Source organism: Camelina sativa, chromosome 18, assembly GCF_030686135.1.
Source record: "Camelina sativa cultivar CO46 ecotype springtype chromosome 18, ASM3068613v1".
NCBI lineage: Eukaryota > Viridiplantae > Streptophyta > Magnoliopsida > Brassicales > Brassicaceae > Camelina > Camelina sativa.
This window is the reverse complement of record NC_141897.1, coordinates 4,439,773-4,457,062: the sequence shown is the minus strand read 5'-3', so window position 1 is coordinate 4,457,062 and position 17,290 is coordinate 4,439,773. Positions and strand designations below refer to the sequence as shown.

The 17,290-nt window shown below is 33.6% G+C and overlaps 1 protein-coding gene and 1 pseudogene across 1 annotated transcript; one reads left to right on the top strand and one right to left on the bottom strand.

Annotated features, from left to right (window-relative positions):
* The first annotated feature begins 5,765 nt into the window (after nt 1-5,765).
* On the top strand, nt 5,766-9,189 carry LOC104763139 (protein DETOXIFICATION 28). Its single transcript, XM_010486555.2, has 9 exons — nt 5,766-6,076; nt 6,152-6,439; nt 7,382-7,635; nt 7,739-7,825; nt 7,908-7,964; nt 8,273-8,511; nt 8,608-8,726; nt 8,813-8,902; nt 9,006-9,189. Exons 1-9 carry the CDS (start codon nt 5,792-5,794, stop codon nt 9,063-9,065), a joined length of 1,479 nt encoding a protein of 492 aa, XP_010484857.1. The 5' UTR covers nt 5,766-5,791; the 3' UTR covers nt 9,066-9,189.
* Nucleotides 9,190-15,079: 5,890 nt separating this feature from the next.
* LOC104763138 (FBD-associated F-box protein At3g49020-like) lies at nt 15,080-17,014 on the bottom strand (annotated as a pseudogene).
* Nucleotides 17,015-17,290: the final 276 nt, after the last annotated feature.

The window sequence follows — 17,290 nt, the reverse complement described above, 5'->3', positions numbered from 1 at the left end:
TTTCTATAAAAATAAGTATGATTAAATAATATATTTCAATAAATACAAAGTAAACATCACATGCCATGTTGTGTTAATTGCTTCAAGAATTTGTTCATCGTACTATTTTGATGTATTTAAATGTTTTATAACTTGAAAACAAACATTAACGAATGAGGATGGCGACTTTTCTCTCCAGATGCGATTGTGAGGGCGATTACCAGTTCCGTAACCGTTGTCGTGTTCTTCTACTCCTTTCTTCCTTTCAGTGTAATTTTCCGACAAAACTAGGCAGTTATTTGGTAATTTTGGCGGTTTTTTATGCGGCAGTTATCTGTTGGCAGTTTTCTATCCAAGAAGATGATGGGGAAAACTCTTTCTTGTTCTCCCAACTTCACTCAACTTTTTCTGTCTGTCTTTCACAAACATCTCAATTCGGTCCCAAAATGAGTGACATTCGAAACTCCCTCCAGAATCTTGATTTAGGGATTCATGATGCCCCAATTGTGCTTCCGTTTGACTTATGTGGAAGGGCAATTAATGACAACCGTTTTTCTCTAATTGTGTCTGTTGTGAATCCGTAGAAACAAAATCTTCGGGCGGTGGTTGGTCAAATGCCAAGGATATGGGGTTTCACTGATGCTTGTCGCGGAAGAATCCTAGGAAATGAAAAAGCCTTGTTCATCTTCAAGACGGAGGAGGCTCTCAATCTGGTACTCCGACGAGGCCCCTGTGCTTTCAATGATTGGATGCTCACAATCCATCGCTGGTACCCCAACATCTCCGAGGCTGATATGAAGATCATCCCGTTTTGGATTCAAGTGCGCGGAATTCTGATTCAGTTTCTTAACTCTGCCATGGTTAACTACATTGGCAACCAGATAGGTCATGTGGTTAATGTAGATTTTGATGAAAATGCCAATCTGGTTGAGTTTGTAAGGATTTGCGTTAATTGGAACATTGATATGCTGCTACGTTTTCAAAGGAACTTTCAATTTGGCGGTGATGAGAACACCATACTGAAGTTCAAGTATGAGAGACTATGCAACTTATGTTCAAAATGTGGGTCTCTACAGCACGATGAAGATGTGAATTATGGGAATTATGGCTATGATCCGAATGATTATGATAATCCGGATAATAACAATCCTGGTGACCAAGACTCTGACACAAATACTCTGCAAACGATTGAACCGGATGGTGAGATACCAGGTGTGGGGAAACCAAACACAAATCATGAATTCATCATCACAGAATCAGATGATTCTTCAGTTTCGAGTGTGTTCGAAGATAGTGAATTGACAGCAGAGAGACTTTGCTACCTGTTTACAAAGTATGCGAAAGATAAAGACCAAATGATGCATCCTCCATCTGCTTACACTCCGAAGACAGAGGTATGTACAACACAAAAAGAAACCGCAATGAAATGGAATACTACTATCAACAGTGTGAAGAAACATAAGATATGATGGTCCTGAGTCAGATCAAAAAGAAAGGAAGGATAGAGTCTGCAGGATCCTACAGTGGCACGACATTGGACGGAGGCACGGGGGTGCCCCCAATTTCTCCATGAGAGTCGTCTCATGGAACTGTTAGGGCATCTGTTCGCCGCTGACACAATCTCGCCTTGAGCATTTATGTCGTATTTTAAAACCACATTTGCTGTTTTTATGTGAAACTCTAAATAGTTTTTCAATTGTGTGTGACTTTGCTTCTGTACTAGGATTCAATAATGTAATAACTGAACCCCCTCAAGGAAGGAGTGGTGGTTTAGAAATCATGTGGGTAGATGATGTTTCTTTATCCTCTTTGTATCAGGATGAAAGAATAATCGATGTACACATTGACTTTAATAACAATAGTTTCTACTGTTCTAGTCTATATGGTGATCCAGTCCCAAGCCGGAGACACTTATTATGGGAACATTTAGAAAGACTAAGTGAAACAGGACATGGTCCTTGGATGCTTGCTAAAGATTTTAATGAAATCATAAGTAACAATGAAAAATATGAGGACCGTTAAGGGAAGAATAGACTTTTAGGAGATTCAAAACCATGCTTTCGGTTTTCGATCTATCAGATCTAAAATCAAAAGGTGATCGCTTTCATGGGTCGGCGAAAGGAGAAATTATACCATTAAGTGTTGTCAAGATAAGGTAATGATAAACTCTCAATGGTCTGCAACTTTTCCTGCTGCTGAGGCTGAATTCTTGGAGTTTAATGGCTCTTACCTCAAGCCAATATTAACCAACTTTGAACCTTTGAGAACGAGTCCTCACAAGCCCATTCGTTTTGATAAACGCTTGACTCACATAGAAAATTTTGACAAAGTAGTGGAACAAGGCTGGAACTCTTGCAAATCACAAGCTTGCTACTCTATTTGTGATCAAATTGTATGGTGTCGTCAAGCAATAGAAAAAAAAGAAACATAGATCAAATTTAAATGCAGAAAGAAGAATTAACCACTTTCAGACTACTTTGAATAAAGCTATGGAAAGTCTCAACCGCAATGTGAGGAATCAGATTCCAGGACTGCAGAGAGAACTCAGACTAGCATACAGAGATGAGGAATACTATTGGAAAAATAAGAGTCGAAATCAATGACTAAATTTGGGTGACCATAATACGACTTATTTCTATGCAAGTACCAAAACAAGATATTCAAGAAATCATATTTCGACTATCCAAGATGAGCTTCAAAACATCCACAAGGTTGACAAAGAGATTGATGCTCATGCTCAATAATATTTTTCCAAAATATATACTTCTAGCCGGATCCCGGTCTCACCGATCAATTTTGGAGATTTCCCACCGACAGTAATTGCAGAGATCAACACTGCCCCAACAGAAGATTTTACTAATGAAGAAATCCTATCAGCTCTTTCTTTAGGAGATGATAGAGCTCTAGACCTGATGGACTTACTGCTCGATTTTACAAGCATTACTGGAACATCATTGGAACAAATGTAGTGGCAGAGGTAAAGGATTTCTTTGAGACTTCCTACATGAAATCAGGTTTGAACCATACCAACATCTAGATGATACCAAAGATAAACAATGCACCGACCCTATCAGATTATAGACCAGTAGCACTTTGCAATGTTCTATATAAAATAATCTCAAAGTGTTTGGTTAATAGGCTCAAAAACATCTAGACAACACTGTCTCAGATACACAAGCAGCTTTTATACTAGGTCGATTGGTAACGGATAATTGTTTGATAGGACATGAGGTAATGCATTCACTCAAAGTCAGGAAAAGAGTTTCGAAAAACTACATGGCGAGCAAAACTGATGTATCTAAGGCTTATGATATAGTCAAATGGAATTTCTTAGAGGTTGCAATGAGTCTATTTGGTTTCAATGATAAATGGATATCCATGGATAATGGCTACAGTCCGGTCTGTTAGTTACTCTGTTTTGATAAATGGATCTCCATCAGGCATGATCATTCTAGAAAGAGGAATTAGACAAGGGGATCCTCTATCCCCCTATCTATTTATTCTATGTGCAGACATCATGAGTCATCTCATAAACACTAGAGTCCGAGATGGATATATAAAGGGTGTGAAGATAGGTAATGAAGTTCCTGCAATTACTCATCTTCAATTTGCAGATGATTCACTCTTCTTTTGTCAAGCGAATGCTAGAAATTGCAAAGCAATAAAGGAAGCCTTTGAGGTTTGTGAATACTATTCAGGGCAGAAAATAAATACAGCCAAATCAATGATAACTTTTGGTTCATGTGTACATGGCACAACTCAAAATCTTCTTAAACACATCTTAGCTATTCCGAATCAGGGTGGTGGAGGGAAATATTTAGGTCTACCTGAGCAATTTGACAGAAAAAAATCAGAGATGTTCAAGTATATCATTGATAAAGTGTGACAACGTACATCGACTTGGAGTACAAAACGCTTGACACCTGCGGGAAAAGAAATAATGTTGAAGTCTGTTGCCTTAGCAATGCCTGTTTACTCTATGTCATGCTATAAATTACCACTTGGTGTTGTTTTAGAGATTGACTCAGCCTTGCAAAAGTTTTGGTGGGAAAAAAAAATAGTGAAAGAGGAATCCATGGATAGCATGGAAAAGACTTCGGTACTCAAAGATAGAGGGTGGCCTTGGTTTCAAAAATTTATCCAAATTCAATGATGCTCTCCTCGCTAAACAAGCATGGCGTTTAATACAATTTCCAGATTCTCTGTTTGCAAAAATAATGAAAGAAAGATATTATAGAGATGAATCAATCCTTGATACAAAACCTAGAACCAATATCGTATGGTTGGGCTTCCATATAGAAGGATTAAATCTCATCAAGTAAGGAACTAGATATATTATTGGTGATGGATCTGCTACTCGTCTAGACATTGACAATATCACACCATCAAACCCACCAAAACCTATCCGATGTGCCAATTTTATCCCAGTCTAGTTAAGGAATTCATAGCCAAAGTTGGTCATCAGCGTTTTTGGAATGAAGAAAAAATATTAACACACATTCATCCTGAAGATCAAAATCTATTTAAGGCCTTGTACCTTCCCATTCAAGAAAAACTAGATAGACTAATTTGGAACTATAACAAATCAGGAGAGTATACAGTACGCTCGGGATGCTAGCTAAGCATGCATAACCAAGATATGGAAATAGCAAAAGGTCCAATACCACACGGTTCTGTTGCTCTAAGAACAGAGTCTGGAAAATGAAGATTCTCCCCAAAATAAAACATTTTCTTTGGAGAATGATTTCCAAATCTTTACCAACTATCACCCGACTAAACACTCGGGGAATGAATCTCAATCCAGTATGCCCCAGGTGCTTCCAAGGTGATGAAACAATTGAGCATATTTTGTTTTACTGTCATTATGCCAGACAAGTTTGGGATCTGTCCAACATTCCCATACATTTTTTTTATCAATGAACTACGACAATGAACAAATACTCACGGCTTTATTAGACATGGAAAACATGGCTGAAATGACCTACCTAACTCACTTACAACCGTTGTGGATAATGTGGCATCTATGGAAGTCGAGAAACAAATATATTTTCGAAAACCTTACAGTTCCACCCACGATCATAACACTTCGAGCTAAGAGTGATGTTCAAGACTGGCTTCTTCACAATCCCCCTGGCACTACAGAACTTTCGAATCAAGGACAATACTCGTTAACTTGGAACAGACCAACGTCATCAACAGTGAAATGTAACTATGATGCGGCTTTCGATAAATACACTAATCATGTAATACGAGGATGGATAGTTAGTGACAAAAATGGTGTTTCAAAAAGTTGGGGATCACAAAAACTAGGTACAAAAACTTCTCCTCTAAAAGCTGAGGCAAAAGCTCTATTGGCAGCAATGCAGCAATCTTGGATCAAAGGACACACATCTGTTTGTTTTGAAGGAGACTGCCAACTACTCACAAAAATACTTCACAATACACACCTAGATATCTCTCTCCATTGAAGGAATTATTCAAGACATTAGATGGTGGGAAGCACGGTTTCACTTCGTTCAATTTGTTTTTACCAAGAGATGTTGTAATATTGTTGCACACCTTTTAGCAAAATTTGGATGTCTTCACTGCATTTTCTATTTTGAATGTTTTAGACCACCCGTTTGGCTAATTCAACAAATGTATCTGGACTATACCAATTCATCAATATAAATCACTTTTCGACGGAAAAAAAAAAGTTGAAAACAAACAAGCAGAATCGATCATATCATGTTCTAGGTTTGCCGCATCGTAATATATTATCACGTTTCTTTCTTCTACTCATTTTATTGTTTTAGTTCACAAAAAATCAGCGATGGGAGAGAGAGACGACCAATCAGAAGTTGTAGAGAAGGCGAAGATTCCTCTATTATTAAAGGATCAAAATGTGGCGGAGGAGGAAGACGGAGAAATAAAGAGAGAGATATGGACTGAGACCAAGAAGCTATGGCGTATCGTTGGACCAGCAATATTCACTAGAGTCACGACCAACCTGATCTTTGTCATCACGCAGGCCTTTGCTGGCCACCTCGGAGAGCTCGAACTCGCTTCCATCTCCATCGTCAACAACGTCATCATCGGCTTCAACTATAGCCTCTTCGTATTCTCCACGAACACTTTCTCTGTTATATTATAATTTTGAGTTCATTCTTGAAATATTTGTTTATATGACTAGATTGGAATGGCGACTGCGTTGGAAACGTTGTGCGGTCAATCGTTTGGGGCAAAGAAGTATGACATGTTTGGAGTGTATTTGCAGCGGTCTTGGATTGTTCTCTTCTTGTGCTCCATCTTGCTCCTACCAATGTTCATCTTTGCGTCCCCGATTCTTAAGTTTATGGGTCAGCCTGACGACATCGCAGAGCTCTCCGGTATCGTCTCTCTTTGGGCCATTCCTACCCATTTCTCATTTGCCTTCTTTTTCCCTCTCAACCGGTACCTCCAATGCCAACTTAAGAATTCGGTATGTAACTTCAGATTTGAAGGGTCTCAGTGGGGCGTTTTTTTGCTGACTAGATTGCTTTATCATTGGGGTAGATGGTGTTTGCAAATATTTTTCCTAGAAAACTGATCGGTAAAATTGTCATTTAAATCACTTTAACTTACTTTTAAAACTCAAATTAATCTTCTCCTAGATGCTAGTTATGTAATTTTGACACAAAAAGGTTATTTTAACCAATTTTCTTATACTTAATGCAATTATTTTTTAGTGTGTTGTGATGATTTACTGCATTTAGTCGTCGAGATGTGTATTCTTATCTTTTAGACGACGTCCTAAAATGTCTAAAATGTTTATCCAGGTGGCCCTAACCATTTTACTGTATAAACATTTATAATAAATAAAAAAACTAACGTCAGTTTTTTTTATAAAGTTTGAATTGTTCAAGTGTTTGGGAGAGTCTAAAGACGATCCTGCTATGTTTGTTATGAAGACCTCATCGTTTCATCCAATTATGTTTCATTACGATTATGTATTATTTCATTTTGATTCCTTACCCAATGGAAATTATATTGATGTTAAATAAATATATAATTGGTTGACTAATTAAGATTATTTCTAATGTTTTTTTAATTTCTAATTTGCAATTTGAATTTTAATATAATTGGATAGTGAGGTGCTAATATTATGGAAATAGATTAGTCTTGTTGATGTGCTCCATCTCGAACGATTAAGCTTAATAATTGTTTTTGTATCATAAATTTATTGTTGATCTATTCTAATGCAATGCCTTACCCTTGATCCAAATGCTTGTATTTTGTTTTTTAATTGATTATCGTGTTGTTTAATTCTGAGGTTATTTGCCTTCTTGCTTAGTATTATCTAGTTTGTCGTTTAGCACAGAACCATAGAAAAACGTGTTGTTTTAGCTTAGTTTGAACGTGCTAAATGTATTATTACCGACAGGTCGTTGCAATCTCGTCTGGAGTGGCACTTGTAGTTCACATATTCGTGTGCTGGCTTTTCGTGTACGTTCTTAAACTTGGAGTCATAGGGACCATCGCTACTGCTAACGTGTCATGGTGGCTAAATGTCTTTATATTATTTACTTACACCACTTGCGGTGGTTGTCCACTCACTTGGACCGGTTTCTCAACCGAAGCTTTCACTAAACTATGGGATTTCACTAAGCTTTCTGCCTCATCCGGAATCATGGTTTGGTATTATTCGTAAAACGCCACTAGTGTCGTTTTTTTATATATATTTTGGTTTATAGACGAGAACACAACTTCTCATTACGACAACTTTTTTCGATATGTACAGCTTGGAGAATTGGTATTATAGGATTTTAATTGTGATGACTGGAAATTTGGAGAATGCAAGAATTGATGTAGACTCTATCTCTATATGGTACGTCAAATATATGTATCATATTCTCCTATTTGTACATTACTTTGTACACATTTTACAACTACAACATTTTTATCGACAGCATGTCCATAAATGGTTTGGAGATGATGGTTCCACTTGCTTTTTTCGCGGGGGCCGGGTAACTAATCTTTCATTTTAACTGTCGCACAGATTTTATTTTCAGTTTTCCTTAGTTTGGTTTATGTTATTCATGATCAAAAGACCCATTAGATTTTGTTAGAATAGTTGATGGTTTCATGGCTTCTAAATAATCGTTTATAGAATTACTTATCCATATATAATATGTCGTTTTCAGCTAGTATTCTCGAAAAACATGAATGATGGATCATCGAAATTTATCATTCACTTTTATACAAATTGATTTTTGCTAGTTTCGTTGTGCATATGGATAACATTAACTATTATGATGATTACCTATTTTTGAAGGGTCCGAGTGGCGAATGAATTAGGAGCTGGAAATGGCAAAAGAGCAAGATTTGCAATGATCATATCAGTGACACAATCGTTAATCATTGGAACAATATTTACAGTGCTTATAATATTTCTTCTTGACCACGTCAGTTGGATATTCTCTTCAAGTGAAGCGGTTTTAAAAGCAGTCAACAATCTCTCTGTTCTTTTATCTTTTGCGATTCTTCTCAACAGTGTCCAACCAGTTCTCTCCGGTAAGCTACTTGAACAGATTAATTTGTTTTTCTTGGATCCCATAATGAACCGGGTCGACCGTTGTGCATGTGATGACTTTTTGACTTTGATATTAGGTGTTGCGGTTGGTTCGGGTTGGCAATCATTAGTAGCATTTATAAATTTGGGATCCTACTATTGTATTGGACTTCCACTTGGATTTGTCATGGGATGGATTTTCAAGTTTGGTGTCAAGGTAAAGCCAACATTTTTATAGTTCTTTGATATAAAATTAGCAACATTTGAAGGTTAATATACCTACATTGTGATTTATGCTTATAGGGCATTTGGGCGGGTATGATATTCGGAGGGACCGCAGTACAAACATTGATATTGATTTTTATTACTATGAGATGTGATTGGGAGAAAGAGGTAACTCAAATTTGTTGTTTGTTGCTTTTGGTTTGCTTATATGATTTACTTCAAATTTGTTTTTTTTCACAGTTGTTTTCATTGTCTATTTCAAATTTTGTAGGCACAAAATGCCAGTGTTCGAGTTAAGAATTGGTCTTCTGTATCAAACGCAAAAATCTGAAGATTGTAACTATAAAATAAACAAAAAGATCAGTAAATTAGAATCGTTTTTACTGAAGAAAACATATAACATATCATTTCAATTTAACATTATAGACAATCTTTTCAACTTCCGCTTTCTATCATTTTTTTTTCGAGAAATATGTTATTTTATCTAGTTCATAATTTTTTAGTAAACTATAATTGATTAATGTAACCAAACGAAAACAGTTGATTCAGGGGCATTTTTTGTCTTAATTTTGGTAGCGGCTAATCTGTGAAAGATTTATTCGACTTTGTCTAACCGTGTAAGAATAAGTTATTTTGGTGTGATATGTGAAAATTTCTTTAATATTATATATGAATTGAAACGACAGAGGATTGTAAAATTTTTTTCAAGTAATCTATATTAGTATTACTCTATGGATAGTCGCAACGCTTTTATAATAAGCTTTGTAACTCAAAGTCCAATGGGGAAACACATATACGTAAGATGGAATCTGTAGTTCGATAATTAACTCACCATGGAGAAATCATATTTCTACCAATGAATCATTGCAATTGATTTTGCTGCCAAGAAGATGTTGATAAGAGACCATTAGAGTTAGCTGATCAGTTCTTGATCACTGGGTAGCTCTGGTTTAGTTTCCTTATAAGTTATATCTGCTTTAAGTTAAAGCATACTTTACTTGTGAATCAATCTAGCTGAACCAGATTAACAGGTTATTATATGATTGGTAATTAGTGATAATGATATCTGATTTTCTTCTGATACTTGTGTTAGTATTAGATATTCTAATGACCTTTACTTTCTTGGTTTTTGTTCAGGACTCTGTCTGTTTTATTCTGGCTCTGTTTTGTGGTCGTGGTGAAAGGGGGTTTGAGGATGGAGCAACCTGTCATAGGTGGGAAAGGCGCTGATGAGTTCAGATCAGAGGTTAGAGTTCTAACTAAGGTTCATCACCGTAACCTTGTGATTCTTCATGAGTACTGCCTCGACAGAAACGAGAGGATGTTGGATTACTAGTACATGGCGCAGGGGACGCTATGCAGACATCTTTTTGACTGGAAGGACCCAGGATTGAGAAATCTCGATTGGACAAGACGCCTCCCGATTGCGTTGGATACTTGGATGTGGCTAGAGGAGAAGAGTATATCCATACCTTGGCGCGTAAGAGCCAGAGCTACATTCACAGGGACCTAAAACCAATGGACATTCTTCTCCTAGAAAATATGCGCGCCAAAGTTTCTTATTTCTGTTTAGTCCGGTCTACATAAGAAGCCACATAATCAATAAGAACCAAATTTGTTGGAACATTCGGTTGTATCTCATACGAATATTTAGTATCAATTAATTTACATATTAATTATCTAATATCACCATTTCTCTGTAGAAAAATTTCCTCACACGTTTTTCCCATATCAAAAAACTAAAAACGTATTACGTATAATTAAGTATTCAATTACGTAACATCTTACATATAATTTAATATAAAAAATAAATAAAAAATAAGTAAAACATATGCAAAATATAAACAAAAAATAAGTAAAACATATGCAAAATATAAACAAAAAATAAGTAAAATATTTTTATGTATATGTTTTTATAACAATTAAAATAGACTCTCAGAACTCATACCATCTATTTTTTAATTGTCACGTAGGATTTTCTTAGTTCATTACAAAAGTCTTCTCGTATAAATTTTAATACATGTTTTCAAGTTATATTTGGTTTTTTATCTTCAATTCAAACATTTAATACAACATATAATACTCTATTAGTATGAATAAAAGATTAAAAAAATATCAAATTGGATTTATATCTAATATTGTATATTTTTTTTCTATGTCTCTAACGTAGATCCTTAGTTAATTTTCAAATAACATAATGAAATTAATAGACTTAATATATTAAAATTTAATAGAATGATACATTTCAAAATATTATGAAACATATGGAAGCTTCTCATAGATTGAATTTTGTGGAAATCTTACTTTATTATACAAGACATATGTTTGATTTGTAACTAACATCATCTGAAAACTCTGTGATCAAAGCGACAAAAAGGACCACTAGAATGTTTGATGTGTACAACTATGGAGTTATTCAAATGGAGCTGATAACCGGCAAAAATCTACAGATGAGACTCGATCCGAAGATGATACTCACATTGGGATTTTGTTCAGGAAGATGGTTGTTGAGAAAGAGTACATTGGCAAAGGTAATGACGACATCATTGAGGAAGTAGCAAAACTCGCATGTCACTGTTGCACCAAGGAACAAGAGCAGAGGACAGAAATGACTCATGTTGTCTATGTCCTTTCGTCGCTTGTTGAGCAATGGAAATCCAACAGTGAGGACAAATATATAGACAACATATATTTTTAGAACCTTGTAAGGAGATGGATTTGGAGGCAAATAGCAGTTGTTTGAGTTGAGTTGAGTTGGGTATGTTGTCGACTAGTTACTTATAGAAGTTGTATTGTATAACGCAATATATTCTAACCAAATTTGAAAAAAAAAAGGGAAAAAACTCAAAAAATACCTTGTTTATTTTTTTCCAGACGTTTAATACATTATTTGTGTTTTATTGAAAGAATATTTACATCTATATTAACATTTTTGAAATACATTTTGTGTTCAACCTTTTTAGTTATAATAATAATAAAAATTAGGTACGGACCCGCACCTACGTGCGTAATTGATTTCAAAAACTATATTTACTATAAGATTTGTTTTATATTATGTACACATAGAGTTACATTTATAGATATAATTATTTGTTTTATTCAAAAAAAAAGATATAATTATTTGTTATATCATTTACAGTCACTTATATTAGTTTGGTTTCATTCAGTTTGTGATTTTTGAAATAATAAAGGTTTCAGCATAAAATTAAGATTCACAAAACAACATACCCGAATCTAACGTTTACGAAATTAGTGATTAATCAGAATTGTATAAAACTTATAAATTATAAAATGGATAAAAACCATCAAAAATATTAAAATTCTCGAAATGAATGACCTAAATTTTTAAGCGGGTCAAACTCGTTCCGATAGCCATACTCCATAAGGGGTATAATATTTTTTTATCTATAAAAAAACTAATCCCTCAAATTTTTTAAGAAATAATATTAAAATATCTAAATGATTTTATATTTTTTAATATGTTATTTGAAATTAAGGAATTTTTAATATATGTTAGTCTTATATATCAGAAATTTTTTATATGGAAAACTGAAAATTAGGATTTGCATAAGTTTAAATATTTATATTTTAAAATAAATTTAAGATGCCGCCAAATTGATTTTAAAAGATTTTCTAATATCTATTATTCAAAATTAATTTCAATTTTTTTTGGTCAAAAAATTTTAAACAATAAGAAATAAGATTATTTATATTTTTGAAAATGATTTAAATTTATTTATTTTACATCTCTTGTTATATTTTTTTATTATATTATAATACATAGGTTTTGAAAATAATTTCGAAAACATGTAAGGGATAATATTTATTAATATTTGAATAATATTTACTAATTTTAGAATTTATAGGAACAAAATATTGTGTATATAAATAAATTGAATAGTAATGGCAGTTTTATGTAATATTATAGAATATTAAGGACAAATAATAAATTGGGCAGAGAACTCTCTGGCGACGACACGTCAGCTTTTCTTCAAGAATGCTTCTCTTTTAATATATAGGGGATTATTTACATAATTAACCCTTAATATATTGCACAATAAAACAATAACTAATATATGGCAACAAAATTGATTCATCAAATAATATAATTTTAAAAATAGATAAGGAGGAAAAAACGGTTTTAATTCTAACCATCAATCGTAAAATCGAAATTGAATAAAAAAAAAAATTTAATTTTAATATCAAATTTAAAACTATAAGAAATTAAATACTTAATTAGAAAAATCAAAATTATGTCGCGGTGTACTGCAGTATTAATTATTTAACTACACATGTACTAATTAAATTTTAGAAAGTAGGAAAAATATAAATCATATAACTTTAATATCAAACTAAAAAACTATAAAAACTAAATTATTATATATCAAAATTAAAGCCCCGATTGGTAGGTGACTTTAAAGACTTTAAAAAATATTAAAGCTTTTATAGTCATTTATTTACCAATCACACTTGTTTGGCTTTTATTTATTTTTAAGTTTTAAAAGCCACTTTTATTTTTTCCTTTGATGATTTCTCAGATTTTTTAAAGCTTCAAAACCAGGCTTTAAAATTAAAGAAGCATAAAAAAAATTATTTTGTTCTTTCCCCATTCTATTTAAAAGTTCTCCACAAGTTTATATAAATATTTGAACTATTTTATTTTTATAAATTAATTATTTTCATTTTTTTCTCTTTTTTTAAGATCTATTTTTATAATTATTATTTTTATTTTTATCATAATCATTAATGATACTGATAAAGAGTTTATGAAAAAAAATTGTTCATAATCACTCTAATAATTGTTTTAAATTTCAAAACAAACTAAAACCTATTTATATGGGATTTCCCCTAAAGATTTGACTATATAATTTTTTTTTACTATAAAACGTTTCATACAAATTTCATCTCCATGAGAAACATCTCTGCAAACCAGCTGGGATTTTGTGGTAAATTTTAGTCAACACCATTCATTTATTTATAATAGCACTACATATTTATTAAGTAATCAATTTCTTAATAATGTGCCTTAATAGTCATTTTTATAATAAGTTTCACTGGAAAATTTTCATATGATTGTATGTTTTTAATTAATTTTCGACCAAAATCACATATTTGATTGACTTACATTTTAAAATTTTTATTTTATCATAAATAATATTTACTTTGTCATTAAGTTTCTACATGAGCTCAATTCTAACATAATTTATATTTATTATTAATATATATATATATATTTTAATGATAACAAATAATTAATCATTCACTCTTTGAGTGTCCACATTCTCGAGGAATTTGGAACGTCTCTCCCTTTCCAACGCTCCCATGATGCTTCCCATCCACCTCGGTGTACTTGAATATGGGTTTCTTATTTTGGAGAGTATTACCTTACTTGGATGATCAAGCTAAACATCCTTGTTTCTCTTGGATTCTTTGGTTTTTATAGAAAGGAATAAGAAGGTAATTACCTCTAGAGCATTTGATATTATAAATCAAGCTCTAAATGAACAGTCATTATGGGAAAAAGCTCATAACTTTACGGATGAGCTAAATGAATCGATGGAACCATTACCTAATCTTTCACATCTTAGATGTCGAATTGATGGTTCGTGGAAATCATCGGCTTTTAGTCCAGGTCTAAGATGGTGGTGCTTTCGAATCGATGATCAGGCAATTTTTATTGGTAGCTTAAAGCAAGTGAAAAAGTCATTCCCTCTACATTCAGAGTTAGAAGCTTTAATATGGGTTATGGAGAATACCCTTGTAGAAAGGATTGATTGCTAAGCATTTTAGTCTAATTGTGCAGAGCTAGTCACAATGGTACAGTTCTATCCATTAATTCACATTTCTAATTATTTATGTCGTAAACGCTTAATCTATAATTCAATCATCACCTACTTACGGCCTAACACAGAAAATCAATCGATTTTACCATCGTCTTTTGGAAAAAAAAGACCATTATATACAAATTCGTGTCTACGATCTTATAGACTCACTAGATACACAATTTTAATAAACAACATATGCACGTTAGTGATATACATATATATATTTATATATATTGATATTAGGCGGTTGAGGCAATCGTCACTGAACCGCCTAAACCGCTTTTTAAAACATTGCATCTAACACACACAAAAGAAATGAGTTTTGGTGAACATATTTTAAATGCTAAGTTGCTAACACACAAGCAGAGACATGGGCCATAATCAATTGTTGCTTTGAAAATGCAAAATGTATTTTTGGAAACTCTAATGCATCTTTTGGTTTGACCGTTGCTATATACCTCATTAACTAAATATATATGGGTGCCTTATTAAGAACCCCAACTCATGACACTTAAGCCAATGACCCTAGGATATGTGAAGTAGATTGATTTGCGGTTTTGCAATTTTTCATAGCATTTATCCTACCAATTACAAGAGTACGTATCAGCTTCACACACAAAGTGACATGAATTTGAAACCCTAACCACATTAACCAACTCGTTGAGCATCTCACGTCTTTTTTCCAACTTCTCGAGCTCTTTAGATTCGATGGGTTTTGTGGAGAGAGTTGCTTTCTTCAATCATCTTGCGTTCTTAAGGATGTATGTGGCAACTTCATGCTCACTGTCTCGTTGCCATTCGTATCTTTTCCACAAAAAAGTCTCAAGATGGGACAACAAACATTCAGGTACACACTCTGGCTGATTCCATTTCCGGTCCACCAGATAATCTTTATCAAATCGTGTTGACTGAGATGAATGTAATATTTAAGATCACTAAAATACCTGAAAGAGAACTGGGAAAAGAAAAAAAAGATAGTTGAATAATGTAATGACTTACATCGATGAGCTTGAGGATTTGTAATTTAGGAGCACTATCAAGCATGAGCGAAAGAAGATTCCACCACTCTTCTTCGTTTGTATGCAGCTACAAAGATAGAAGCTGATAGAAGCTTTTACCAGTAGGATATTTGATCTGTGCATCACCCAACATTAGTAGTACACAAAACAATGTAACCCAAGTTGTAGAGAAAACCCCCTGATAAAAACTTAAATGTAAATATTACCTGTAAGGGTGATAAGTCTAAGGAAAGACGTTTGGCTCCAGTTAGAGATTCCATGATGTTCTCATTGGTTATATCACAAACGTGAGTGATTTTTGCCTCCACCTGCTCTGAAGCATTCGCAATCAGACAAAACTCAAGCCTATGGATCCCTTTAAGGTTCAAGTATTTCAAAGAAGGAGCATTTATCACACAGCCACCCTCTCTATCTTCATAGTAATCATCTTCAATGGTTAGTCTCTGTAATGATGGCACGGCAATAGTGAAAGTCTCCACCTCCATATTGCTTCTTCCATGCACGACCAAATCTTCAAGACAAGGGCAGCCACATAAAAGGTTGGAAACAGATGATTCGTTTTCGAAGTATACATTGTAAAGGTGTAGCTTTCTTATAATTTTTAAACAAACACGAGAAGGAAAGTCTAAACAATTGAAATACTCGAGTTTCAAGATCTCGAGTGTATCATTATATGTCCACAAAACACTCGGAAATCTTACCGAGCCTTCATCTTCAAATGGAAAACTGAGTACCAATTCTCGCACATGGCGTGCAAAAGCAAGACCAATCAATATCCCAACATCTGAAGCATCACCCTCATCTTTAACTCTCAAATGCAGACTATCAAAAACAGGAGCTTTATGTGAAATCAAAGATCTGAAAACATCCTCTGAAAATGTATGGCGAGGATGATTATCATAATCAAACTCGAGATTTGGTAACAACTTCCAAAGAGATTTCCAACTTTTAGACAAAACACTCGTGGTTATGGCAGTTTCTGTTGGAAGTGAAGACAATATGTGCACAAGCAAAGCTTCAGGCAACTCACTGATCCTGTCCTTGTTCACAACACCTCGATTTCTCAAACCTTCACCACCGATTTTGCTGTAAAAAGCCAAAAAAAAAGGGTTAAAAGACTTAAAAAGGAGTTCAAAGATTAGTAGTGTAAAGAAAATAATGGGAATGTAGATAAGGAAACCGAAGAGTACCATTTTTGTTCCGTTTTTGTGAACAGAGAGACAGCAATTTGGTACAAAATCCGTCAAATTGCAAGCACATGAATCCAACTAGAGCTTAGATATAATCATGGTGACGACTGACAAGATAGATTCAGCTTAGAAACTATTCAATTGGGTTTGTAAAAACTAATAAAAGGATTAGCAAAACATTATTGATTTGAAAGATTCAGCCACAAAACCCTAGCAGAGTAAAAGAGACCCGATGCTTAAGACCATCTCCAATGGTTTTCCCTATTTTTTTTCTCTATAATAGAGAAACTCTATAATAGATGCATTTTTGCTTCAATCCACTTCTATTATCATCTCTAAAATAGATATTGCTATTTTTTCCTCTATATTTAGAGAAACTCTATTTTTTTCTCTATAAATAGAGAAAAATATAGCAATCTCTATTTTAGAGGTTATAATAGAGATGGGTTGGAGCAAATTTGCCTCTAAAATAAATTGCTATATTTTTTTCTATTTATAGAGGAAAAAAATAGAGATGCACTA